At 37.8% G+C, this 27,426-nt stretch overlaps 3 protein-coding genes across 8 annotated transcripts in view; 1 reads left to right on the top strand and 2 right to left on the bottom strand.

Moving 5' to 3' along the window:
- LOC110094032 (endoribonuclease Dicer homolog 4) overlaps positions 1-2,878 on the top strand; it is a 105,900-nt gene extending 103,022 nt beyond the window's left edge. For 2 of the 5 annotated variants that reach the window (XM_020819138.2, XM_020819140.2), the window contains exons 23-26: positions 541-873; positions 973-1,321; positions 1,445-1,559; positions 2,191-2,878. In XM_020819138.2, the coding sequence (XP_020674797.1) occupies positions 541-873; positions 973-1,321; positions 1,445-1,559; positions 2,191-2,347 (954 nt within the window). In that variant the 3' untranslated portion in view covers positions 2,348-2,878. Of the gene's footprint in view, positions 1-540; positions 874-972; positions 1,322-1,444; positions 1,560-2,190 lie in introns of those variants that run through there. The other 3 variants (XR_002302802.2, XM_020819139.2, XM_028691838.1) reach the window with 3 other exon arrangements.
- A 1,707-nt stretch (positions 2,879-4,585) lies between these two features.
- On the bottom strand, positions 4,586-19,190 carry LOC110094063 (GTPase activating protein 1). 2 transcript variants are annotated; one of them, XM_020819207.2, is made up of 3 exons: positions 18,966-19,190; positions 17,886-17,981; positions 4,586-5,143 (listed from the first exon to the last, which is right to left on the bottom strand). In XM_020819207.2, the coding sequence occupies exons 1-3, from the start codon at positions 19,074-19,076 to the stop codon at positions 4,835-4,837; spliced, it is 516 nt and encodes a 171-aa protein (XP_020674866.1). In that variant the 5' UTR covers positions 19,077-19,190; the 3' UTR covers positions 4,586-4,834. The 2 variants fall into 2 exon arrangements, with proteins under 2 accessions (XP_020674866.1, XP_020674865.1); XM_020819206.2 differs by lacking the exons at positions 17,886-17,981; positions 18,966-19,190 and adding exons at positions 6,030-6,125; positions 7,441-7,723.
- A 5,149-nt stretch (positions 19,191-24,339) lies between these two features.
- LOC110094010 (GTPase activating protein 1-like) lies at positions 24,340-25,839 on the bottom strand. The gene is made up of 2 exons (XM_020819102.2): positions 25,716-25,839; positions 24,340-24,784 (listed from the first exon to the last, which is right to left on the bottom strand). Exons 1-2 carry the CDS (start codon positions 25,818-25,820, stop codon positions 24,485-24,487), a joined length of 405 nt encoding a protein of 134 aa, XP_020674761.1. The 5' UTR covers positions 25,821-25,839; the 3' UTR covers positions 24,340-24,484.
- Between the last annotated feature and the right edge of the window lie 1,587 nt (positions 25,840-27,426).

Genomic DNA, 27,426 nt, shown 5'->3' with positions numbered 1-27,426 from the left:
TTTGTCTACATCATTGCTTGTCTAAGGAGATAATTTTAATTTAATCTTAGCTACTAGAAGGCTTCATGTTATACTAATTATACTCCATGATTCACCACTTAGGGGATCGAGCCATTGAGGGATATTCAAGGTTTGTCCTTGACATTATTAATCGTGCATTTTGATGTCAAACTATTCGGTTAGAGGGCCTCATTTATGATCATTTTTAGGGTGCTATTTTATGGCGAAATCTCTAGTTCTTATGACATACTACATCCTGATTAGTATGAACCTTTTGAGAGAAACCATTGAGGTATGCTTAATATGACGTTGGCTCTTTATGAGCTGAGATAATCTTAAATCTATCATTCTCGGCAAAAGGTTTCTAAGGATGGATAGATTGGATGCTTTAAGCTGCTGTTATTATTCGAATATTTTAAATTTTGTACTTTTGTTTTTTTTAATTTTTTGTATTTTTATCGAGGTTTTAGCCCGAAGTGGAAAGTAATGGTTCTTCTGCATCTTGACATGGAATTTATCTTGCATGAAATTGTTATACAGGTACTCGGTGACCTTGTTGAATCATATATTGGTGCTATGCTTCTTGACACAGGATTCAACTTGAGAGAAGTTTGGAAAGTAATGGTGAGGCTGTTAGAACCTATATTGAGGTTTAATTGCCTCAGCATTAATCCTGTCAGGGAACTTCGAGAGCTTTGTCAACACAAAAATTTTGACCTGAGACTGCCACCTCCAGTAAAAGAAGTAGGAGGATTATACTTGGTCAAAGTAGAAATTGATATTGGAGATGAGCACTTAACCAGCACTGCAATCAATCACAACTCCAAAGCTGGCAGAAGGGTGGCTGCTCAAACAGCACTTGCTAAGCTGAAGGTAGACTTACATGAGCATTTGAGTTAGACTTTGTGCATCTTCTCTTGTATGAATTGCAATGTGGATTGAATTTAATTTTTTTTTTAATTGATCTTGTAGGATCTTGGTTATAAGCACAAACACAAGTCACTAGAAGAAATTTTGAGGTCAACTCATAAAAAGGAGCCAGAACTGATAGGATTCAATGAAGATCCCTTAGAAATAAGGAATTCAGATGGTGATACGATTTCACTGGAGAAATTAGTTGTCCAGGAGACCCAAAATGCAGCAGCTTTGTCGCTGGACAACAAGAGTGCTCTTGAGGAGCAACCCTCTCTTTTAGCTACAATGCTTCTAGCAAAGATTGATGGAACTCGTAGTCAGAACATAAGCCAGAATGAAAAAGATTTTATGCAATATGTTGGCAGTAAAAGAGCAACAGAAAGTGATGATCAGGGGAGTCGTGATGGTATGTGATTCTAATATTCAAAATGACTACCATTTTTATGCCTTGAAACAATCTGGTTGCTAGTCAATGTTCAAAACACCTGCAGTTTTCTTTAACCTTAACACTTTCATATTTTCTTTCTAGATATTGAAAGTAAAAAATCAGCCAAGTCACGGTTATTAGAAATCTGTGCTGCAAATTATTGGAGCCCCCCTTTGTTCAAATGCTGCAAAGAGGAAGGACCATGCCACTTAAAAGAGTAAGAGTGCGATGACACTGAAATTATCTTTATTGTAACCAAAAATCATAGTAACACATTAAAGAATGTAGCAATAAGAAAATTTTGAAAGTATGATATTGAAAATTAGCTCTCTGCCTTAAATAACCTTCTTGTTGTACCGATGCTTACCTCATAAATTGACCAGTGAATTATCTCATGCATAAGCATTTTGGCGCTACCATGATTTTCTGTCCTTCCTTGCTTTGTACAATATTACTACGGGAAATTATTGGGATCGGACAGCGCACGCCGTGCAAAGCCCAATGAAAATGTGCCATATCACCTCCTCGGTACCGAGCTTGGTATTGGTACCGAGCTTGTACTGCTCGGTACTGAGCTCGGTATTGGATAACGTAGCTGCACCTGATTCGTCTCTGGACGGGAAGCTGCGTGCGCTGTCCGAACCCAATAATTTCCCTATTACTACAACCAAAAAAGTAATATCTGGGTAAGCTTAACCTGGATGGGCAAGCATTCTTTCTCGAGTTTCTGCATTCATTGTATTTCATTAGTCTGAATGAAACTTGACTAGGATCAAGGAAGATTGCAGAACTTCTAGGTTTGAGAAGTTTATCCTTTTCTTTGTCGCTGACTCTAATTTCAAAAACAGGTTTACATTCAAGGTTACCATTCAAATCGAGGGAGTCACTTCTACAGTTCTGGAGTGTTTCAGTGAATCAATGCCACGGAAGAAAGCTGCAGAAGGGCAAGCTGCTGAAGGAGCCTTATGGTATCTTGAGCAGCTAGGATATATTCCAAAATCCTGATGGAATTGGTACCCCTCTCAAATTTTCATCTTTCTTTATATTTAACCTTGAAGAAGAGCCTGGTAAAACTACTTCGGACTACACTTAACTCTCTCTCTTAAATCCAAGCTTTGTTTCATTACATCATAAAGTTGATTTTGTTTGCCATTTTCTCTATTTATTCATCTGGTTTATCTTCATTACATTCTAGCTCGAAATCTGCTGCCGTTTGATTCATGGAAGACTTGCTAAAACTCGGCTCAAGTAATCAGCTTGACAGTGAATGCTTCTTTCAAGTCAACACTTCCCTTGGCCATAAATATTAAAGAAAGGGTAATTTGTAACATTCTTATCTCAATTGTATATTGATGATGATTAACTCAAATGAAGGGGCTTTATATTATAGCTTTTTTATTATTTTTCTTTTTTAATTGTAAATCAACAGGATTGTCTTTTACATGATGTATATTGTGATTGTGTAATAATTTTCACAAAATGTAAACTGAAGTTGCTATAGAAGAAATGTAGTTTTGGGGTGTTTTGCTTGTTCAATTTTTAATTACAAACTTGCATCCTCTGTTGATAGGAAAATTATTAGGTCCTGTCACCGGACCTATTTTTAGGTCCGGACATCCAATCAAAACTTGCTGTGGACTGCGCTTTGACTGTGCCCTTTGAATGTGCTTTTTTACTCCGCTTTACCTGTGCTTTTGACGTGCTTGACTTAAAATTCCGCAGACATGTGTACATTCGACGTGGCAAATTTTTAATGGATGTTTGGACCTAGAAATAGGTTCCGTGACCGGACCTAATAATTTTCCCTGTTGATCGTATCACATGAAGACAGGTTTGAGTTTAGGAGACTACTTAGGTTTTGTTTGGGATGACTTCTTACTACTGCTTAAAATATATTTTTAGTAAAAAAAATTTAATTTTTGTTTTAAAAAGTTGTTTTAAGAAGCAGTAAGAAAGTTGTCCCAAATGAAGTCTTAGTCTAAAACAAAAAATAATATGGTTAAGAGCTTTACCAAAAGATTTGTTTAATTTAATTGAAATAATAGTAAAAGGCCATAAAGTCGGGTTCCACATCATTGTGGCTGATAAAAGTTGAGTCAGAAATCGTCGAAAAGGTTTAAGTTTGCAACATTTTTTATTCCGTCGGTATTTCCCTCCCTTTATTTCACTTAAAATATTTTCAAAATGAAATGCCATACATTGTTAACATTTTCTTACAAGACCTTTACCGTTAGATGGAAAACTTTCGGAAAGTGAGACTTCCTATGATAAGTTTATAAACTATGGTAGAAATGTGAACCGAAAAAGGATAAATTTCTTATAGTGAAAAATTCCCCCCTACTCTCAATCCAACATAACTAAATAGTCAAAAATCATAAATTTATAATTTCTTAATGATTTTGATTTCTAATACATAAAATTTTATACAAACTTCTTTGTTGTTGACTTGTGTTAAGGAAATTAACATTGATGTTGCATTTTCAGTGACAGCTTAGACTAGCAGATACTCTTTAATCTCATTTATAACTCCATCAATTAGTTTGAAAATGTATTGTGCATCCTTCGCTTAATATGTTGCTTCAATAGACTTCAAAAAGCAATGCCATAGAGATTATTTATTAGAACATTGATCAAATTCCCTTAACTATTTTATGCTTTGCTCAGCTCATTCAGTGAGATATTGAGATAGATACACCAAAACATACAAGAGAGCATTGATAATTTTGTTTAAGTTGTTTTATCATAAATCAGTTACTCTATTTTAATGAATGATTAGAATAGCCAAAGCTTAACAAAAAAATTAATTTGTTGATGGTGAATGTAGCCATGAAATAGTCATAAGACAATCTCCAACTGAACTCCATACCACTATATGCCAACTGCCATTTGCTCCATTCGAACATCAAATCGCACGTCAAATTCCGGTAGGTGAACAATGCGACGCCAATATTATCGTCGGACTGTTCACCTACCCCAAAAAAATTCGCTGCAGGATTTATCGAATAAGCACGCGCAAGAGAAAAGCGTGTCAATAATGGTTACCTTCACAGGAAGCCCACGAAAGAAGAAGAAATGACGTTCAATTGGAGAAGACCGACTACATTTTGAAATTTTACTGTAATTTGGAGTGGAAAATGAGTTTTTCAGTTGGAGTGGCCCTAAGACCTGGAATTATACAGCAGCTTGAAGGACTGCCAACTCTTAAAAATTATCAAAAAAATTATTTAAAAGAATTTACTGCCATACACAGAAAAACCTTCTCAGGAACTGCCCATACATCAAAATTTGAAATGTTGCCTGTGATCTGATGTGAAGTGCCAGATCCAAACTATTTTCTTACACAGTTCTAACAAGTAAAATGTTTGTACTAATCATAAACCAAAATTACAAAATTTTATTTCCTATAAACATTCGTATTGAATATCAGTTGCAGGCTAACCTCAAGAGAAGACATGTAAGGATTCATTGTAAATCTGAACTCTACTTTGCAAATCATAGATAATCCTGAAGACTCGCAGATCTTCCATTTGGAATGTTCATCCACTTCAACTGCAGCTCAATTTCGCCGCACTCCACCTTCCTGAGCCTCAGAAACATGTCCTGTAAAACACTCCCATTCTCCAAGCGGATAACACTCTCCTCAGCTAGACAGTTTTGTCTGTTCGGCATCAATTTAGTTATGACACAGCCATCAGGGAGGCCTTCCAAGTTCATTTTAACTACTTCAAAAAGTGTTCGTATGTCGAACTCCGCCTTGCCCATCGGATCGTCGAAGCTGAATGTGTCCTTGTCATACACTTCCTGAATTAAAAAGTGTAGAGAATATGAGCTATGTTGTATTAACTTGTGCATTTGGTTATGTGAACTGTGTCAAGCCAGATTTATTATTCTATGCAGAGTCCGGAGGGCGTCCGGATATCAATAAAAATAAGCCACGTCACTCCAAGAATGTACCGCGCTTGGTACCCGTGCTCGATACAGCTCGGTACCAAGCGCTTAACCAGCGCTTAACCGGACGGTTTTACCGTCTGGTGTCCGCACAAAATAATAGCTCATCAAGACAAGATGTTCATGGAAAACTAAGGAGAGCAGTAAAATGTGTTAGAAAATATCATACATAGGCGAGTTGTTCAAAAATATATGCATTGGGTTGTTATAGGTCCACATAAGATAATCAGTGCTGTTGGACCTTAATCTCAAGTGACTAGTATTTACTCATTAGCTTAAGCTTCTAGGATCAGTAGGTGTGTCCATAAAACTCTGAACCAGTGTTATATTACCCAACAAAATGAAATGGAGACATTAGACAATTAGAGAATACTGTTCTAAAAATTATTTGCAGGAGGTTCAAAAACCTTTTACAATGGATATGATTGCAAATTAAAAGTGTGTACCGTTAAGGTTTTTCCATGAATCATTTAGAAAAGGAGATGATTTTGAAAATTGGACATTGCACAAGAAAAAAAAATATATAAATAACTTAACCAAATGTACTGCATATATTCTTCAAAATTCTAAATAAGTTTTCCTACATTTTTATTGTGCGAAAATGAAATACAGAATCAGAAAATCAGCACTTAAACAACTTCACGCATGTAGAGTTCAAAAATTAGATTGGTACACAAAAATGTTTAATGACGTTATTACTTAAACAAAATGAAAGATAAATGAGATAGGAGACACTTACCAACTTGATTGGAAGAGAGGGATTTTCTACAGTAAGTGTCAATTCTTCATTCCATTCTGGATTCACACTTCTCGATATTACTCGAGTCTTTAGCTTCTGCAGACATAAGAAATAAATGGTTCAAATTTAATAAGGATGACCTCATGGCACATAAATGGCAGGAAGCATTTAATCAACAGAAAATACAATTTTAACATGTAATTTCTGGAGCATAAACTGTCTACTACAAGGAATTCTAAATGAAAATGCTTTATTTATCCTTCAAACCAATATTTCCTAAATTAGTTTCTAACATTGCACACGACTCAAATCAATAAACAGTGAGTAAACACTAACAAAATAGAGAGATTCTTACATGCGGAGTCTGAACACAGAATCATTCGGTTTAGTGACTGTGAACAATAAAAGCGGAGTGGTAAACAATTTATAGTTCAGAGTCACAAAACCGAACAGTTCTCCGTGTCCGGACTCCGCACATAATAATTTCACGAGAAAATGATAGCTAGATTTCACATTCATACCATGTCAAAGTTACACTTCTCATTAGCTTTGAAGAAAACCAAAAACTTATACATTAGTTTGTGGATAAGAAATCTCCAGAATACATAAAATTTGTGATGCTTATATCGAGGGAATGATATCAAACTGGAGATTAGGGCTTTGAATAATGAAAATAGCTTTTCTAGTTTGGAGGGAAAAGGTTGTCTGAATCAAACCTACCCTGACCGCACAGAACAAGAGCCTTGTGCACTAGGCATGCTCCCTATTCCAAAGGAAAGACTCTCGGGAAGAAAACATAAATTACTCCTTCCTTGTGAAAGATAATTTTTTCAATATTTCAAGGGTTATTTCTTAATAAAGCTAGACTCCATTGAATGGTTTTCTCGAACTACAAAAGTTCCCAAATGATAGAAGATCAGAGAAAATGATATGATGAAAGGAGAATGATTAACTGGATTTTTAACAGTGAATGCAAGCAGATCCTTTCCAACAAATGAAATACTGAAATAGCAGACAAAATTGCAATGAAACAAACTAAATGATTTATAAATTTTTAAATAAGAATCGAAGCCCAAATTCTCCTCACTAGAAATAGCCATCAACATAGCTTAACTAATTAGTATAGATTGCTTAATCAGGTACTGACTGAACTACAAAACCTAAATTTAATCCCAACTTCCAATCAGTAATCTCCCTCACTTCCTGCATAGAAAATCATTAAAAGCTCAAAAAAGCACCCAATTCGCTTACAGAAAGATCCCTTTCCATAAACCAAACTACATTTCCCCATTTCGCATCAACCTCTCATGAAGCCAACATTTTTCTCCCCTAACCCTAGCCAACCCATCACTCCAAAACGAAACAAGACAAATGCTTTCGTAGAAATTAACGAAGGAGAGAAGAAGTTGACCTGCTTCCCCATGCGAAGAATAACGTAGGGATCGCTGCTTTGGAGAAAGTCGCGCACGGCGAGGTCTACACCTCTCAAAACCCGCACCTTTAGAATCCCTAGAAGACGATCCACCATTTTGTTTGTCCACCTCAGTTTCCTTTCTGCTCTTTAATCGTCTGCCGCTTCTTTTATGCTTAGAATGAGCAGTTGGGGGTTGAATGGGTACCAGTGAAGAGAGAAAAACTGCGTCTTGGCCATGAGAAGACAAAAACAAGAGTACAAATAGAGCACTCCAATGCAATGCTGCTGCTCTGCTACTCCTTCGTCTCTTTGCGTGTCTTTTTTTTTTTTCAATTTTTTTTTTCCTCTCTGCATAAAAGAAGATTTTAAAATTGTGTTATCGTGCCTTCACCAAGTTGTATCAACACCAGAATGCAAACATATTTGTTGCGTCGTGGAATATTCGCAATGGTAGAGAAATATAAAGTTTAACGTCTTGATTTTGCACGAATATCCAACACACAATTAGATAAAAAGAGAGGGTGTAGTATTCATAAGAGATACCAAGATTTTTACGTAAAAAACTCTAAAAAAGGAAATCCCATGAGCCTAACCCAGTTTGAATGAATCCACTAGTATTTGTAATTTATTACAAATGAGGGCCTTCATTTGAGGGAAGGTCTTAGCTTGATGTAACAAATATATATCATATAGAATGCATTACAGGGTGAAATTGGAAGAATTAGTATTGATATGTTCATTTAGACGGCAGAACCATAGTCGGAAGGCGATGGAGGTCAAAAAGACCTTATTCGGGTGATGGTGGTCAGAAGGACCATAATTGACGAACGAAGGAGGTCGGAAGGACCGTAGTCAACAGGTGATAGAGGTCGGAAAGATCATTATCTGGCGAAAGAGGTCGGAATGACCGTTATTTGACAATAGAGGTCTGAAGGACCATAATCATCATGTGATGAAGGCCGAAAAGACAGTTGTCTAGCGATGGAGGTCAGAAGGCCACAGTCGTTGGCCGGGTGGAAGTCCATCGTCAGTCGATGGTTGATCAGAAGTCTATTGTCAGTTGGTGGTCGGGCAGAAGTCGGGTGTCAATTGATTGTCGTGTGGAAGTCCGACGTCAGTTGGTGGCCGAGAAGAAATTTGAAATCAGTTGGTGGCCGGGTAGAAGTCCAGCATTAGTTGGTGGTCTGGAGAAGTCCAGCGTCAGTCAGTTGTCGAGTGGAAGTCCAATGTCATATGGTGGACGTAAAGAAGTCTAGCATCAGTTGGTGGCCAAGTAGAAGTTCAGCATCAGTTGGTAGCTGGGCAGAAGTCTATCGTTTGTTGGTGGCCGGGCAGAAGTCCAGCATTAGTTGGCGGGCAGATGTAAGTTCGGCATCAGTCGGTGGCGTGGCGAAAGTTCAATAACAATCAATGGCCGGGATGTGGTCGAGGAGAAGCTTGGTGGCAAGAGAAATATTTTATTTCTTGTTCTCTCCTCTCTCTTCTTTCCGTCCTTGTTTGGCCCCCTTTCTATGATGGATGATGGATCTATTTATAATTTTTTGAGAGTGGCATGGACAGTAAATAAGGAGAACATCATGGGCATGTTTGGAGTGATTTGAATGGACGGCCAACATCGATTCTTTTGATTTTGAACCGTTTATAGATTCTTTGAGTGCCTTAGTGATATCAGAATTCAATGATCTTGGGCTCGTTGGATTCAACTTGTCAAGCCGCTCAATTCGACTATAAGCATGCCACGTTTGGTAATCAAAATTATCATTTGAACCTTCCAAAGATGCTTTGAGTCTTTGATTTGGACATATTAAGGCTCGAATTGAATCAAATTTGGCGTCATTGGGTTCGTCTTTTTGAGACGTTAAGTTCAACTATAAGTTTGCTAAAATCAGATGGGTCAAGATTCAATTTTAGAAGTTTCTAATTTGATTTTGCCTCGAGATTCATGATAATTTTTTTATGAACTTCTTCTTATTCACTGGTCATGCCACTTTCATAAAATTATAAATAGACCCATCATCTCTCATGGAAAGGGGGATAAGCAAGGAGGGAAAGAAGAGAGAGGAGAGGAAGAGAAATTAAATATTTCTATTGTCATAAAGCTCCTCCTTGACCACCTCCCAGCCATGAACAATCGTTGAACTGAAGCTGAACTTTTGCCCGACTACTGATTGACACCGGACTTACACCTGGAAGCCAATTGATGCTGGGCTTCTACTCGGCCACCAACTGATGCTGGACTTTTACCCGGCCACCAACTGACGTTGGACTTTTACCCGGCCACCAACTGACATCAGACTTTCACACAGCAACCGACTGACGCCTGACTTATACCTGACAACCGACTGACGTTGGACTTATGTAGTGCCACTCACTGACGCTGGACTTCCACTCAGCCACCGACTACAGTCCTTCCGACCTTCGTCACCAAACAACTGTCTTTCTGACCTTCATCACCAGCAATGTGGTCCTTCCAACCTCCATTGCTAGATAATGGCTCTTCTGACCTCTTTCGCCATATTACAATTTTTTGACCTCTGTTGACAGTTGAATACGGTCCTTCCGACCTTCATTGTCCATCGACTACGGTCCTTCCGAGCATCTTCACCCGAATACGATCTTTTCTGACCTCTGTCATCAGCTAAATATGGTCTTCCAGGCCAAACGAACATATCAATAATAGTTCTTCCAATTTCCACTATGTAATGCATTCTATAGGATGTATATTTGTTACATCAAGCAAAGGCCTTCTCTTAAATGAAGGGCCTCATTTGTAATCAACTGGAAATATTAGTAGATTCATTTTAACTGAGCTAAGCCCCATGATTTTTCCCCTTTTCAAGATTTTTCATGTAAAAATCTTGGTGTCTCATATAAATAATACACCCTCTCTTTTTATTTGATTGTGTGTTGGATCTCCGTACAATACTAAGACGTTAAACTTTATATTTTTCTACCACAGTAAATATTCCAGGACGCAACAATATTGTATAATGATATATATATATATATATATATATATATATATCATAACACATGTTATATTCATCAAGCGATATGAGGAAATATTGCGTAACTATTCAATGATGCCTTTGATGCCCAATTGTACAAAAATAGAGTATGTTGATTTGAAATAAATTTTCAAGATTATTTCTTCAAGGAACCAAACATTAGACATATTTCCTCGATTATGAATATAATGAGATATAAAATCAAAATTGTTTATTTTTTAATTATAACTCTTTTTATAACATTAAATTGCTATTTAGACCATCCGCAACCAAACGGTAAACAATTGTATGACGTCCGCCAAACGATCCAATCGAAAGCAAAATTGTTCGTTAATATCTGGGAGTGAATAGTGCGATGCCACGAAAAAAATGGCTTACGAGGTTTTCGATCGAAAAAAGCGCGTGAAAGATGAGAAATACGGTTCCTTTGCAGCGAGATGAAGAAGCGTACGAAAAAGGAGACGAAATGAAGTTCGATTGGACAGTCAGGCTAAAATATATTTATTATTATATAATTTTATTTAATTTATATAATTGTTATATTTTTTCTTTTAAAATATAATATTATAATTTTATATTCAATACATGTCTTGTTCATATTTTCAATAATAGGTGTGCATCAGATTTTGCAATATAACTTAAATTATTTATTACATATTCGGTTTTCTTTTAAAATATAATATTATAATTTTGCAATATTGATTTGTTATTTTTGATAATTAAAGAACTGCAAATCTATTGCATAAAATTGTAATAAAATATAAGGAAAACGATATCTTAAATAATTTTTTTTGCAATGAACTTTTTTTCTCTCCACATAAAAAAAAATTAAAAAATTGTGTTATCGTGCCTTCACCGAGTAGCATTAAATAATTTAAATTAGTCTAATGGACGACATTACAAAATAATCCTTGAAATTTTTGTTCTCTCCACGCAGATTCAAAATGTTAGAAGTTTTGCAAGATAACGGATCGTCACGCTAATATATTATAAGATTGAGAAACGCCGGCCTGCGCAGTTGAGAAAAATGAAAATATAATATTGCATATAAAACTTGATACGTTGTCAAAAAAATTATGCAACAATCTCAATGTAAAATCAAGTTGGAAACTTCTGAAATTAAAATTGGGACCATCCAAACTCCGATTTCAGCAAACTTATAGTCAAACTGAGTGTCGAGAATACGAACCCAATAACACCAAATCCAACTTAATTCGAGCCCAAACGGGTCCAAATCAATGGTTAGAAGCACTATTGGAAGGTTTGAACCACAATTTGGATTACCAATGGTTTCCAAACATAATGTGCTTATAGTCAAATCGAGCGGCTCGATGAGACAAATCCAACGAGCCCAATATCACCAAATTTCGACATTACTAAGGCATTCAAATGTCCATCAAACAGTCCTTAATCAAAGGATACAACATCGGCCGTCCATCCAACCACTCCTCATTTACCCTTGATCTCTCATCTATTTAAGGGTCATGACACTCCAAAAATCTATAAATAAACTCCTCTTTTCTCTTGAATGGGAAAACCAAGCTAAATAATTCAAAAGAGAGATCAGAGATCGCTCTTGCCTTATTGCTCCTCAACCACCGCCTAAGTTTCGCCGGACCACCACTTGAGTCCTAACCCTCGCCGTACCACCACTTGAGGCCCTCACCCTTGCCTGACCACCACTTGAGCCCCTCACATTTGTCAGACCACCACTTAAGGCCCTAACCTTCGCTAGACCGCCATTTGAGGCCCTCACCTTTGCCAGACCACCACTTGAGGCCCTCACCCTCGCGAGACCATCATTTAAGGCAATCGCCTTCGTCGGACCACCACTTGAGGCTCTCACCTTCGCTAGACCACCACTTGAGGCCCTCACCCTCGCCGGACCACCACTTGAGGCTCTCATCTTCGCTGGACCACCACTTGAAGCCCTCACACTTGTCGAACCACCACTTGAGGCCCTCACCTTCGCTGAACCATCACTTGAGGCCCTCACCCTCACCGGACCACCACTTAAGGCCCTCACCCTCGTCGGACCACCACTTGAGGCCCTCACCCTGATCGGCCCACCACTTAAGGCCCTCACTTTTGTCGAACCACCAGTTGATGTCCTCACCCTCGCTGGACCACCACTTGAGGCCCTCACCCTCACCAGACTACCACTTGAGGCTCTGAGCTCCATCAGATCACTTCCTGAGGCCCGGAGTTCCACCGGACCACCGATTGACATCGTTGCTTCTTCAGACCACCACCTAAGGGCCAGAACTTCGTCGGACCACCTTCTAAGGCTCTGAACTCCGCCAGAGTTCCTCGAAGTCACTGTCAGGCTACTAACTGACACCCTAACTTCCAAGTGATGCCAAATTTGACACTAGATTTCAACCATACGATTGACATTTGTAACTTGATCACCCTCAAGGACGAGTCAGCCCATTGTACTCAACTCAAAATTTAGTGAAATCTTTTCAACTAGGCTAGGTCCCGTGGTTTTTCCCCTTTCCATGGTTTTCTACGTAAAAAATATATTATAAGATTGAGAAATCTTTTCAACCACCGCCTAAGTTTCGCCAGACTACTGTCTAACGTCATTGCTCTTCCGGACCACCACTTGAGGCCCTCACTCTCGCCGGACCACCACTTGAGGGCCTCACCCTTGCCTGACCACCACTTGAGCCCCTCACATTCGCCAGACCACCACTTAAGTCCCTCACCTTCGCTAGACCACCACTTGAGGCCCTCACCTTTGCCAGACCACCACTTGAGGCCCTCACCCTCGCGAGACCATCATTTAAGGCCCTCGCCTTCGTCGGATCACCACTTGAGGCTCTCACCTTCGCTAGACCAACACTTGAGGCCCTCACCCTCGCCGGACCACCACTTGAGGCTCTCACCTTCGCTGGACCACCACTTGAAGCCCTCACCCTCGCCGGACCACCACTTGAGGCCCTCACCATCGCCGGACCATCACTTAAGGCCCTCACCCTCACCGGACCACCACTTAAGGCCCTCACCCTCGCCGGACCACCACTTGAGGCCCTCACCCTGATCGGACCACCACTTAAGGCCCTCACTTTTGCCGAACCACCAGTTGAGGTCCTCACTCTCACTGGACCACCACTTGAGGCCCTCACCCTCACCAGACTACCACTTGAGGCTCTGAGCTCCGCCATATCACTTCCTGAGGCCCGGAGTTCCACCGGACTACCGCTTGACATCGTTGCTTCGTCAGACCACCACCTAAGGGCCAGAACTCCGTTGGACCACCTCCTAAGGCTCTGAACTCCGCCAGACCATCAACTAACGCCAGAGTTCCTCCAAGTCACTGTCAGGCTACTAACTAACACCCTAACTTCCAAGTGATGCCAGATTTGACACTAGATTTCAACCATACGATTGACATTTGTAACATGATCACCCTCAAGGACGAGTCAGCCCATTGTACTCAACTCAAAATTTAGTGAAATCTTTTCAACTAGGCTATGTCCCGTGGTTTTTCCCCTTTCCATGATTTTCTACGTAAAAAAAATTATATTCTATGTGTGAGCTGGAAATCCGTGCAACGCTAAGTCGTAAAATTAAAACTCTATTGCCGCGTATATTCTAGCCCGCAACAAAACTAATTTGGGTGTATTTTGTGAAAAAAAAATATATATTTTGAAAATTTGATTTCATCTGCCCTTTGAAAATTTAAAGGGTAAATAAAGTTATAAATCAATTCCTTTGCCAAATAGTTTATGAATTTGATATATAATTATTTGGTCAATGAGAAAAGCAAATTTGTTTTGCTTGCTATAATATGCCATCAATTGGAAATTTATTTATTTTTATATTTTTAAAAAACATTAGGTAAATTGCATTTGTCATATAAGGAAAAAAATTGTAGTATATTATATGGAAAAAAAATAAATTTTGTTGAAGTATTAATTTATTAGATTTATTTTAAGAACTACTATACAACATTTAATTATTACACTGTTCTTAAAATAAATTTAATAATTTCAGAATCTATTATAACTAAATTTTAATCAAAAAATTTAGAGCCAAATTTTTTCAACATAAATATTGTTATGAAGATGGAACCATTTTGCACTTAGCAGTTAGCACAACTGGTCTTTTAACCAAGCTTGAAAGTTTTTTAATGGCATTTGGACACTAACAAATTTTGTCATGAAATTCTTTTTGACCTTTTATGTTGGGGATGGAAGTACAAATTGCAACGAAACAAACAAGAAAAATTGGAAAAGCAGTGAAAAGTAAAGGATACCGGGATTTAACGTGAAAAATCACAAAGTTACACCACACCAAGAAACTCACTATAAAAATATGGAGAAATAGGTATAGATCTCTCTTTCTCATTGTTTTTCTTCTCTCTTATACCATTCTCTTACACTCAAAACAAAATAAAAAGACTAGCTAATAACACCAAGGGATGCCACCCTTTAAAAAAACGAGAAATAAAGATTATCCAATCGTCCTCGCAGCATTGCAACACCAATTTGGAGCGCTACGACACTCAAGCCTATGTCATCTTGGTGCTGCTGAGCTAGCTGTGGCACTACGCAACGTTACAGTGTCAAATCTGGAGCGTTGCGGCGCTCCGCTCTCTATCGCTTCTCCCAATAAATTTTGTTGCATCGAGTCACTTAAGAACACAATGTCAGGCTCTCAGGTACACAACGTCAGGGCATTTTAGGGAAAAAAAACACTCGAACCCAAGTAGGAGGACCCCTGACGAGCATAAGAAATTGACTTGAAGTCCGAGGCAACAGTAGAAGACGATTGATTAACACAATCATATCACACATCAAACTAACATTGAAAATAGAAGGTAATACTACTTGATAGCTGATAGGAGAATTCTCTCAACGGCTTCTCCTTGAAGATAGTAAATAATAATCAAAACTTGAGCATTCCAATTATATTAAAAAAAATAAGTAGCCAACTTAATGTAGGTGACAAGAACAATGGGATTAAACTTCCCTCTATACAAATTAAGTAAGGGGTTTGAGCTTTAAGCTTTATTTGGGACAGTTTTTTTCCTGCTCTATGAAATTGTTTCTTATTTATAACAAAATTTTGTTTGAATTTTAAAAAAAAAATTACTGGAAAACTACCCAAAATAAGTATTAGTAGAAATTGTCTCTGCGATCATAATATAGTAGACAATTCTATATTTTTTAGTTGGCTGTTCACTGCCCAATATGATAAAAGAGTGCCAATGGTGCTTTTTTCCAGGAGCTAAGCCTCATTAATTATCAAAGCAGTGTGATTAGTCTAAAACCAATTGTACAATAGAGAAGAGAATTACGCAAACTTTCCTCTAGGTAAGTGTTTTTTATGAAGAGTATTTCTCCAAAATTGCTTGAAATTTTCATAGATCATTCTCACCGAGTGATTGTCCATCTAATTCAATTGCATAGTAATAATCTTGTTGCTCTAATTGTAAAGATCTTCTGTTTAATAGGGCTTGACTTCTAACCATAGGAATCTTTCAGGGTTATTGAATCCAAAACTATCTATAAGTGTTGTGGACTAGAATATACGCGGCGATAGAGTTTTTATCCTACGTCTTAGCATTGCACGGATATCCAGCTCACACACAGATAACATAATATTTTTATGTGGAAAATCCTTAAAAGGGGAAAAATCATAGGATCTGGACCAGTTGAAAATGATTCCACTATAATTTGAGTAGGTTACAGTGGGCTGACTCATCCTTGAGGGCGATCAGAATACAAATGTCAACTATAAAGTTAAAATCTAGTGGCAAACATAGATGATAGTCTGGTGTCACTTTGTGGTCTAGCAGAAGTTAGGCGTGACTTGGAAATTCATGCGTTAATTAGTAGTCCGACGAAACTCTGGGGTCACTTGGTGATCCGACGTACTCCGGGCCTAAGGTGGTGGTCCGTCAGCAGCGAGGGCCTCAGGTGGTGGTCAAGCAGAAGTCAAAGCCTCAGGTGATTGTCTAGCAGAATTTTGAGCCTCATATGGTGGTCCAACAACAATTAGGGCCTCGGGTGATGGTCTAGCGAAATTACAGGCCTTAGGTGGTGGTCCAGTAGCAGTGAGGCCTCAGGTGGTGATCCGACAAAGTCAAAGCCTCAAGTGATGGTCCAGCATAGTTTGGGCCTCAGGTGGTGGTCCAGCAGAGGTTTGAGCCTTTGGTGGTGGCCCGACATAAGTCAGAGCCTCGGGTGATGGTCCAGTAGAAGTATGGGCCTCAAGTGGTGGTCCGACAGTAGTCAGGGCCTTAGGTAATGGTCCAGTAGAAATCTGGGCTTTAGGTGGTGGTTCAGCGGAGCTTAGGGCCTCAAGTAGTGGTCCGACGGGGCTTAGTGCCTCAAGTAGTGGTCCGGCGGATCTCCGACGGTGATCAAGGAGGCAAGGAGTCAAGAGCGATCTCCGATCTCTCTCTTTTATCCTTAGGCTTAGTGTTCTCATTTCAAGAGGAAAGGTGGCTCTATTTATATATTTCTTGGAGTGGCATGGCCCGTAAATAGGTGAAAGATCAAGGGCAAATGGGGAGTGGTTTAGATGGACGGTCAATGTTGAATCTCTTGATCATAGACCATTTGATGGACATTTGAATGCCTTTGTGATGTGAAAATTTTGTGATCTTCGGCTAGTTGGATTTTTCTCGTCGAGCCGCTCGATTCGAGTATAAGCATGTTATATTTGGAAACCGTTTGGTAATCTAAATTGTGGTTCGAACCTTCCAACAGTGTTTGTGACCCTTGATTTGTACCCATTTGGGCTCGAATTGGGTTGAATTTGGTGTCGTTGGGTTCATATTTTTTAGACGTTCAGTTCGAATCTAAGTTTGCTAAAATCGGAGTTTGGATGGTCCCAATTTTAATTTCGAAAGTTTCCAACTTGATTTTGCCTCCAGATTAGTGCTCGATCAAGATAATTTTTCGAGGATGTATCAATAAGTAACACTAGGACCATTTTGCAAACAAAAATCAAGCATTAGGCTTCTTTTGGGATGAATTTCTTACTGCTTCTTAAAGTAGATTTCTAGTACAAAAACCAGATAGATACCGAGTGTTGCACTCCTGCTAATTATTGCTGCGTCTACTTGAACATGTTAAAGATGTCAAGCAAGCATAGAAAATTGACATTATTTTCTATGCTAATTATTATAGGTATCATCAAGTATACATATCAAGAGCTTACTGAACAGAGTAACTGATTAATAACAGTTAAAGCATCGATTCATAGGCATGCCATCATAGAAATCAGAAGAATCTCATAAAAAAAAAATTGACATTATTTGAAGCAAAGATGAAATTTTGTAAAGATCTTATTTTATAAAATTACGGTTTCTGGTTATGCTTACATATCGGAATGTATAATGGCCCCAAGTGTGATATTTATCGATGATTTCAATAAAAACGAAAAGAAAAAGGAAATTAGTGAGGAAATACTGACCAACTTGACTAGGAGATTAGGATCTTCTACAGAGAGTGTTAACTCTTCGTTCCACTCTGGGTTTAAATTCTTCTTTATTGCACGAGTCTTCAGCTTCTGCGCCATAAAAGAAAATAAATTTCAACAAGAGAAGCAATAATGAATATAAAATGGAAAAATTGGAGTACATATGCATCAACCACAAGGAGATTTTTAAGTAAAAATTATTTGATAACTCATCAACCCAAAGTAGATACTGGAGGATTAATGATACGAAATAACCAACCAATTTGATTTCAAAATTGGTTTTTGCACTTTCTGATTTGCATTACAATCACTAATTTGTACTTATCAATTTCGTTAATTCTTCAGCTATCTACTCTGCTGAGATGTTAAGTTTATTTTCTTGAAGTTGAAATATGTTTGTGATTTATTTCATGAATTTTTTTTTATAAATTTCTAAAAACTCTAGATAACTTTTATAAATATGTTATCTATCATCTAATAGTATCTACCAATATTTATAAGCTTGGTATCTATTATTTCTAAACACTATATACGGACTTGGTGGTTTGATTTGATTGGAGGTTAGTAGAAATCTTGATCTACAATAATTTGACATCCGCTAAAGGGCTTGGGGTGACAATTGGAGCTAGAGCTGGTGACTGATGAGGTTATACCAAGAAAAATTTGTCAGGACATTCTGATGCAAAAAAAAAAAATCAGAATGAGATTTAAAGGTCATTGGATTTGCATTGAGATTAATGTAATTGAAAAAAAAAATCACATATAACACTAATCTAAATGCTTTTTCGTCGAGGAATCCTGACACAATTTGTTTCCCTTATACCTCCGATGCTCATAACAGGTGGATGAATCATGTCCTGGTTTGGAGAGGGAATAAAGAGACAATGGGCATTTGTAAATGAATCATTGCTCATGAACACTAGCTATTTCCAACAACACCCATCATTACACACCACCGCAAAAAACATTGCGATTTCTAGATCTAAGAGAACTCCATTTTCTCGTTACAGAACTGATTCAAATCCAACGATTAAAGAAAATCAAGCCCTAGAGAGAGAACAGAAAAAAAAAAACCTGTTTCCCCATGCGAAGGACGACGTAAGGATCGCTGCTGCATACATCTCGAACGGCGAGGTCGACCCCCCTCAAAACCCTCACCCTCAGAAGCCCTAGCAGCCGCTCCATAACTCTAAACACAGTCTCTCTCTTCCTGTTTCTCTTTTCTCTCACTTCTGCTTCATGAGTTCTGGTCACCTCTCCCCCGCTCCTTTAATAGTCACGGACTCAGCTCGGAAAAAAACAGCAAATAGAGCAGCAGTGGAGAGAGCTTTCGAAGGAGCTTCAACTACACCGTAACAAATGGAGCACCGTTTCGACCTCTCGCCACGTTGACATTTGGAGACACGTGGCCTACGATGCTACGTACTGTACACACGCAGTTCGGCGGACTGGTGTGGCTTAATATAACACCGACGAGGATGGGCGGGGACCGACCAAAATAGATCCTCGGCGGACTTTAATACGCTGCTCGTTCAGTCTATGGGTGGGACCCATTACAGTTGTAAGGGTGGATTTTCACGCCCGCGTGAAATGGGTGAACTATTGGACTCCAGTAAAGGTGGGGTTGGACCAACGCCCGAAGCGTAAATTACGCGCCACGTGGCGTGATGTGGAGGATTTTGCCAGTCTGGCGTTTGGTCATCTGCCGGGGGGTCCCTTGAAGCTGTCAGATTTCAACAATGACAGTAAGCAAAAATTCTGCTCCACGTGGTATGTATTATGGCGCCTGGTCAGCTGATTCGGGTCCCTCAACGCTTTGGGTTGTTAGAGAAATTATTACTTACGAAATCCGGACTTAGCTTTAAGTCACTACTCTAATAAAATATTGACATATGCAATCCAATGACCCGACCCGACCCGATTCATTGATCCAATAGTGAAAAATATGATCTCAGCCCGTGAAAATTTTAGAATTGCGGCATTCCAAAAGTCCCGTCATTTTGAGTTGTTTTGCTTTACATCGTCTTTCTTTTTTAACTTCTCAATTCAAGCCCTCTCCATCTTCCAAAAAGGATCGCTCTCTTCTTTCAGAAGAAATTATTATGTGTGAACGCTGAATTTAAGGTTAAATTTATCTTGAAATGACAAAGATATTGGTTATGTAAATAGTTAAGTAAAATGCTTATTAGGATTTAGGGTTTATGCAAAATACTTATAGGGTTTATAAAAAATTTATGTCAAATATGGCTTTATTTCATTAATACAAATTATGTATTGTTATGTATTATTGTGTATTGAGCTTTGTATCGCTCTGTATTACTGTTAATTGAGTTGTGTATTGTTGTATATTATTGTGTATTGTTGTGTATTATTGTGTATTTTTGTGTATTGTTGTGTACTACTATATATTAATGTGTATTAATGTATATTGTTATGTACTTAGCTGTGTACTGCTATATATTATTGTATATTGAGCTGTGTATTGATATACATTAATCTGTATTGAGCTTTGTATTGATGTATATTATTATATATTGCTATGTATTTAGCTTTATATTGATGTATATTTAGATTTGTCTTGATGTGTATTGTGTAGAAATTCATAATCTGAGCTATTGGCTCAAGAACTCAAAAAGGAAGAAGAAGACAATAATGATAAATGAAAAGTATATTGTTTTCTCATGTCTTACGGTACAACCGAACCAGCTATAAATAGCTTGGGTACAAACACTTTACACGTGTGAAGAGATAATTGGTTCAGAAGATAAAGTGGTACAAATAATATATATTTATATGTTCTAATATTCCCCCTCAAGCTAACAGTTGGATTGAATTGTTAGCTTGGAACGCAGAATCTTGAATCGAAGAGTAGGCAAAGGCTTTGTAAATATGTCCGCAATTTGATCGACGGAGCTGATTGTAAGAAGCCGAATGGTGCCATTGTGAATGTGCTCACGAATAAATCTCTGATCGATCTCAATATGTTTTGTTCGGGCGTGAAAGACAGGGTTGTTGGCTAATGCGATGGTAGAAGTATTATCACAAAAAACGTCCACGGGCGAGGAATGAGAGACACGAAACTCGGCGAGAAGCTTTTTGAGCCAGATCACGTCAGTCGTTGCCGAGGCCAACGCCCGGTATTCAGATTCAGTAGAAGAGCGAGAAACTGTAGACTGCTTCTTCACTGTCCATGACACCAGGTTCTCTCCGAGAAACGAACAGAAGCCAGAGGTGGACTTACGAGTGACTGGATCGGATGCCCAGTCAGCGTCGGAGTATGAGCGAAGAGATAAGCTGGAACGAGTAATTGGAAGACCGAACTCCAGTGTACCTTTGATATACCGAATAAGTTTTTTTAGCATGGCTGTATGACAAGGAGCTGGATCATGCATATGCTGAGATAGCATATTGACTGTGAAAGCGATGTCAGGCCGCGTCAAAGTGAGATATTGAAGGGAACCAATGATTTTCCGGTAGAGGATTGCAGTGAAGCATGGTTGATCGGTGTCCGTCTGCACAGGAATTTTCGAAACAGAGGGATTAGCTACCGAATTGCAGCGTTGCAATTCGGCGAGTTGAATGATTGAGTTAGCATAAAGACTTTGGGATAAAAAGAACTTATCTGGTGAAGTGTCGATTTTAATTCCGAGAAAGTGGTTTGCGGGACCAAGGTTCTTCATTGTGAATTTTGAGCGAAGTTGAGAGACAAGAGCATTGATTTCAGACGCATCATTACCGGTGAGTAATATGTCATCTACGTAGACGAGGAGATATAGCTGTGTATTGTTGCGATGCCGGAAGAGAAGCGAGGGATCGGCTTGGCTATGAGAGAACCTGAGTTGAAGAAGATACGAAGTAAAGGTGGTATACCATTGCCTTGGAGCTTGACGAAGCCCATAAATTGCTTTCCGGAGACGGCAAACATGGTTAGGATGAGTAGAGTCTTCGAATCCTTTAGGTTGTTTCATGAAGACGGTTTCATTTATATCACCGTGCAGAAAAGCGTTCGTAACGTCCAATTGATGGACAGTCCATTTATAAAACAGGGCTATAGTGAATAGAATACGAATGGTGGGTAACTTTGCGACGGGGCTGAATGTCTCCATGTAATCCAATCCATATTTCTGTTGGTTCCCGAGAGCAACCAACCGTGCTTTAAAACGAGCTATAGAACCGTCAGCATTGTATTTGGTTCTATAAGTCCATTTCGAGCCGAGAATAGAGGAGTTTGACGGAGGTAGGACTAGCTCCCAGGTACCTTGTTTCTGAAGTGCGAAGAATTCTTCTGCCATTGCGCGACGCCATTCGAAGTGTTTATTAGCTTCGGAATAGGAAGTCGGATCAGACTGTGCTTGCTCGTGATGTAAAAGATTTAATTTTTGAACAGGTTTAAGAGAACCAGTTTGTTGTCTCGTAATCATATGATGATGCGGATTGGTCCTGTTTTCCGTTAGTCCGGGAATGGGTGTATCAAGACATGATTCAACCATTTGGTGACTAGATGTATTGAGAGAAGAATCGGTGGGATTCGATGCGATGTGTATGCCGCGAGGTGCAGATTGCTGTTTACAACCTTGTTGAACCGATGATACGGGAATAAGCAGAGACGGAGGCATAGAGGAATCGGCTGTGTTAGTGTTATCACACCTGTGCTGAAACGGAAAATTAGTTTCGTTAAAAGTAACATGTCGAGAGAATATAATTTTGTTGGTTTTGATATTTTGACACTTGTAGCCCTTTATAGTGTCAGAATACCCGAGAAAGATACACTGAGGAGAGGTTGGAGTTAGTTTAGTTCTATGGATAGGAGCTAGAAGCGGGTAACATTCGCAGCCGAACGGGCGAAGATGAGCGTAAGAAGGTTGTATACCAAACATTTTAAATAACGGTGATGAATTTTGTATGGTTGCCGAGGGAAGCCTGTTTATGAGATAAGTTGCCGTATTTGCGGCATCCAGCCAGTAATTCATTGGAAGACCTGCTGTTGCTTAATGTTTCGTTTGGGATAATTTTCTTATTGCTTCTTAAAGTAGATTTCTAATACAAAAAATTTAATGTTTATACTAAATAGCTGCTTTAAGAATAAGAAAGCCGTCGCAAACGAAGCCAAGAGAAAAAAAAATAGAGCGAGAAGCTCTTAAAATCAGGATTAGATTATTTTTCAAGAGTGTAAGATTGATGTGAGATCAATCAATTAAAATATATTATAATTTATCATACTCATCAACTGGCCAATTATTTATAAATTTAGGCCAAGTTTAAACACTACAAGAATGCTTCCATTTGAGTAGTATAATTAAAATTAGTAGGTATGGCTCAATAGTGCTTGATATTAAATTTCAAAGGCTATCAAGCTAGTAGTTATCTGAGTATTTTGGTAGTCTTTATGAGTTCCAAGTGGAGTTCTCTTGGTAGTTCATTTTGAGAGATCAAGAAGATTTGAATGACTTGACAAATTCAATAGAGTATATTCATTTTTCTGACCATTTCAATGTAGAGATGAGATCATTCAAGCAATTTAACAATAATGCTTTTGTGGACGACGAGGCTTTCGACAAATTGATTCAAGCGCTTGGGAACTTACTGAACTAATTGCATCGTTTTAGATGATTTGTTCGCATAAAATATCAACATTCTGATGATCCGATTAAGAGTTTAGATATATTAAATCAGAAAGGTATAGGTAGACCGAAAAAGATTTAATCTATAGAAAGTATTAGAAATGAGCTTTTTTATTAAGGCTTTGTTTGGGACAGTTTTTTTTTATGATTCTTAAAACATTTTTTTTAGTACAAGAATGTTGCTTTAAGAATCAGTAAGAAAGTCCTCCCAAACGAAACCTAAATTTAAATTAGAATTTAATTATTAATAAGATATAATAGAAAAAAAAATATGTAGCCAATCCTATAGTGCGAAATAAAAATTTGATGTTTTTGTAGTACAAAAATAAATAAATAAATTAATTAATTAAAATATGTACACTTAAATAGTTTTATTCATTATTTTAAAGAAAATGTATTTTTTTTAAATGATATGATTTTTTTTTTTTTTTTTTTCTTTAATATTTTGAAAAGAAAAACAAATTTCACGCACCACTCCTAACTCTCGCAATAACTTTCCCATCCAACCAAGCAATTGGAGACCAGTACAAATGGGCCTCCACGGTCCTCAATTAAGAGATTATAAGTAAAAACCTAGAGTCAGTTAACACACATGGTCAAAATTCATTACAAAATTAGTTCATTAATAGAAGTTCAAAGATTAGAAACCTAAGACTTCATTTGGCACGTCTTTCTTGGGCTTCATTTGGGGCAACTTTCTTATTGCTTTTATTTTTTACTAAAAAACTGATTTAATTTTTTACTAAAAAACTATTTTATAAAACAATAAGAAAGTCATCCCAAAAGAAATAAAAAAATCGTCCCAAATGAAACCTAAATTAAAAAAATCACCAAAACTTTTTTCTTTCTAAATAAACTGTAAATATAACAATGAAAACTGTGTACAGGAAACAACATATACTATATCTACATTAAATATTACACTAATTCATTTTATTTTATGTTTTTGAGAATGTAAATGGCTAGCAAAGCTTATGAACCCTGAAAGCTCTTCGCATTAGGAATGTTTATCCACTGCAACTGCAGCTCAATTTCACCGGACTCCACATTCCTGAGCCTCAGAAACATGTCCTGATAAACTTTCCCATTCTCCAAGCGGATAGCACTCTCTTCAGCCAGACAGTTTTGCCTGTTGGGCACCACTGTTGTTATGACAGACCCATCAACGAAGTCTTCTAAGTTCATCTTCACAACGTCGAAAATTGCTCGTATGTCGAACTCCGCATTGCCCATGGGGTCATCAAAGCTGAATAGATCCTTGTCAAACACGTACTGCAATAAAAAATAAAGAGAAAATTGTTGATGATTTATCTGAGAGAACATAAACCAGCATGTTAGGAAAAGTTCGAAAGTGTAAAGACCATATTTTTATTGAATTCTCATAAAGATTAAGGTTTTATTTGGAACGGTTTAGATAGCTACTTTACCGAGAAGACAAGGACCAGTGAAAAGCCCTGAAAGCCTTATTGTTAATAACATCGTACAGACTCTAGGAAGGGAAAATTTATTCTGTGCGGAAGCTGAATCCCGTCCGGATACCAGCCGGCGGCTCGGTACTGCTCGGTATCGCTAACGTGACTCATTTTGATTGGTATCTGGATACATAGCTGTTTTCGGCGTCGCACAGAATAATCTCTCCTAGGAAGGAAGGTAACACACATAGAATAGTCTGGCAGGATCTCTAATTTTTCATATTAATAGTTAAGCTTTATGCATATTGCCTAAAACACTTTTAACTTAGTGGATATTCATTCGAAACAACTATGGATATCACACAATCTGTAACTGCAAAGAGGCTATACCAGATAGATACCGAGTGTTGCACTCCTGCTAATTATTGCTGCGTCTACTTGAACATGTTAAAGATGTCAAGCAAGCATAGAAAATTGACATTATTTTCTATGCTAATTATTATAGGTATCATCAAGTATACATATCAAGAGCTTACTGAACAGAGTAACTGATTAATAACAGTTAAAGCATCGATTCATAGGCATGCCATCATAGAAATCAGAAGAATCTCATAAAAAAAAAATTGACATTATTTGAAGCAAAGATGAAATTTTGTAAAGATCTTATTTTATAAAATTACGGTTTCTGGTTATGCTTACATATCGGAATGTATAATGGCCCCAAGTGTGATATTTATCGATGATTTCAATAAAAACGAAAAGAAAAAGGAAATTAGTGAGGAAATACTGACCAACTTGACTAGGAGATTAGGATCTTCTACAGAGAGTGTTAACTCTTCGTTCCACTCTGGGTTTAAATTCTTCTTTATTGCACGAGTCTTCAGCTTCTGCGCCATAAAAGAAAATAAATTTCAACAAGAGAAGCAATAATGAATATAAAATGGAAAAAATTGGAGTACTTATGCATCAACCACAAGGAGATTTTTAAGTAAAAATTATTTGATAACTCATCAACCCAAAGTAGATACTGGAGGATTAATGATACGAAATAACCAACCAATTTGATTTCAAAATTGGTTTTTGCACTTTCTGATTTGCATTACAATCACTAATTTGTACTCATCAATTTTGTTAATTCTTCAGCTATCTACTCTGCTGAGATGTTAAGTTTATTTTCTTGAAGTTGAAATATGTTTGTGATTTATTTCATGAATTTTTTTTTATAAATTTCTAAAAACTCTAGATAACTTTTATAAATATGTTATCTATCATCTAATAGTATCTACCAATATTTATAAGCTTGTTATCTATTATTTCTAAACACTATATACGGACTTGGTTGTTTGATTTTGATTGGAGGTTAGTAGAAATCTTGATCTACAATAATTTGACATCCGCTAAAGGGCTGGGGGTGACAATTGGAGCTAGAGCTGGTGACTGATGAGGTTATACCAAGAAAAATTTGTCAGGACATTCTGATGCAAAAAAAAAAATCAGAATGAGATTTAAAGGTCATTGGATTTGCATTGAGATTAATGTAATTGAAAAAAAAAAATCACATATAACACTAATCTAAATGCTTTTTCGTCGAGGAATCCTGACACAATTTGTTTCCCTTATACCTCCGATGCTCATAACAGGTGGATGAATCATGTCCTGGTTTGGAGAGGGAATAAAGAGACAATGGGCATTTGTAAATGAATCATTGCTCATGAACACTAGCTATTTCCAACAACACCCATCATTACACACCACCGCAAAAAACATTGCGATTTCTAGATCTAAGAGAACTCCATTTTCTCGTTACAGAACTGATTCAAATCCAACGATTAAAGAAAATCAAGCCCTAGAGAGAGAACAGAAAAAAAAGACCATCCTCGTCTCTTCATTACAGTTGTAAGGGTGGATTTTCACGCCCGCGTGAAATGGGTGAACTATTGGACTCCAGTAAAGGTGGGGTTGGACCAACGCCCGAAGCGTAAATTACGCGCCACGTGGCGTGATGTGGAGGATTTTGCCAGTCTGGCGTTTGGTCATCTGCCGGGGGGTCCCTTGAAGCTGTCAGATTTCAACAATGACAGTAAGCAAAAATTCTGCTCCACGTGGTATGTATTATGGCGCCTGGTCAGCTGATTCGGGTCCCTCAACGCTTTGGGTTGTTAGAGAAATTATTACTTGCGAAATCCGGACTTAAGCTTTAAGTCACTACTCTAATAAAATATTGACATATGCAATCCGATGATCCGACCCGACCCGATTCATTGATCCAATAGTGAAAAATATGATCTCAGCCCGTGAAAATTTTAGAATTGCGGCATTCCAAAAGTCCTGTCATTTTGAGTTGTTTTGCTTTACATCGTCTTTCTTTTTAACTTCTCAATTCAAGCCCTCTCCATCTTCCAAAAAGGATCGCTCTCTTCTTTCAAAAGAAATTATTATGTGTGAACGCTGAATTTAAGGTTAAATTTATCTTGAAATGACAAAGATATTGGTTATGTAAAT

This window comes from Dendrobium catenatum, unplaced genomic scaffold (assembly GCF_001605985.2).
Source record: "Dendrobium catenatum unplaced genomic scaffold, ASM160598v2 fragScaff_scaffold_156, whole genome shotgun sequence".
Taxonomy (NCBI): Eukaryota; Viridiplantae; Streptophyta; class Magnoliopsida; order Asparagales; family Orchidaceae; genus Dendrobium; species Dendrobium catenatum.
This window is presented reverse-complemented; position numbering and strand designations above follow the sequence as displayed.

Excerpts from the sequence above, each read along its gene's own strand:
- LOC110094010 (XM_020819102.2), bottom strand. The coding sequence starts at position 25,820 with ATGGCGCAGAAGCTGAAGACTCGTGCAATAAAGAAGAATTTAAACCCA. Across the intron at positions 24,785-25,715 it reads CTAATCTCCTAGTCAAGTTG|TACGTGTTTGACAAGGATCT; the intron begins GTCAGTATTTCC and ends TTTTTATTGCAG.
- LOC110094063 (XM_020819206.2), bottom strand. The coding sequence starts at position 7,557 with ATGGTGGATCGTCTTCTAGGGATTCTAAAGGTGCGGGTTTTGAGAGGT. Across the intron at positions 6,126-7,440 it reads TTCTTCGCATGGGGAAGCAG|AAGCTAAAGACTCGAGTAAT; the intron begins GTCAACTTCTTC and ends TTATGTCTGCAG. Across the intron at positions 5,144-6,029 it reads CCTCTCTTCCAATCAAGTTG|GAAGTGTATGACAAGGACAC; the intron begins GTAAGTGTCTCC and ends TTTTTAATTCAG.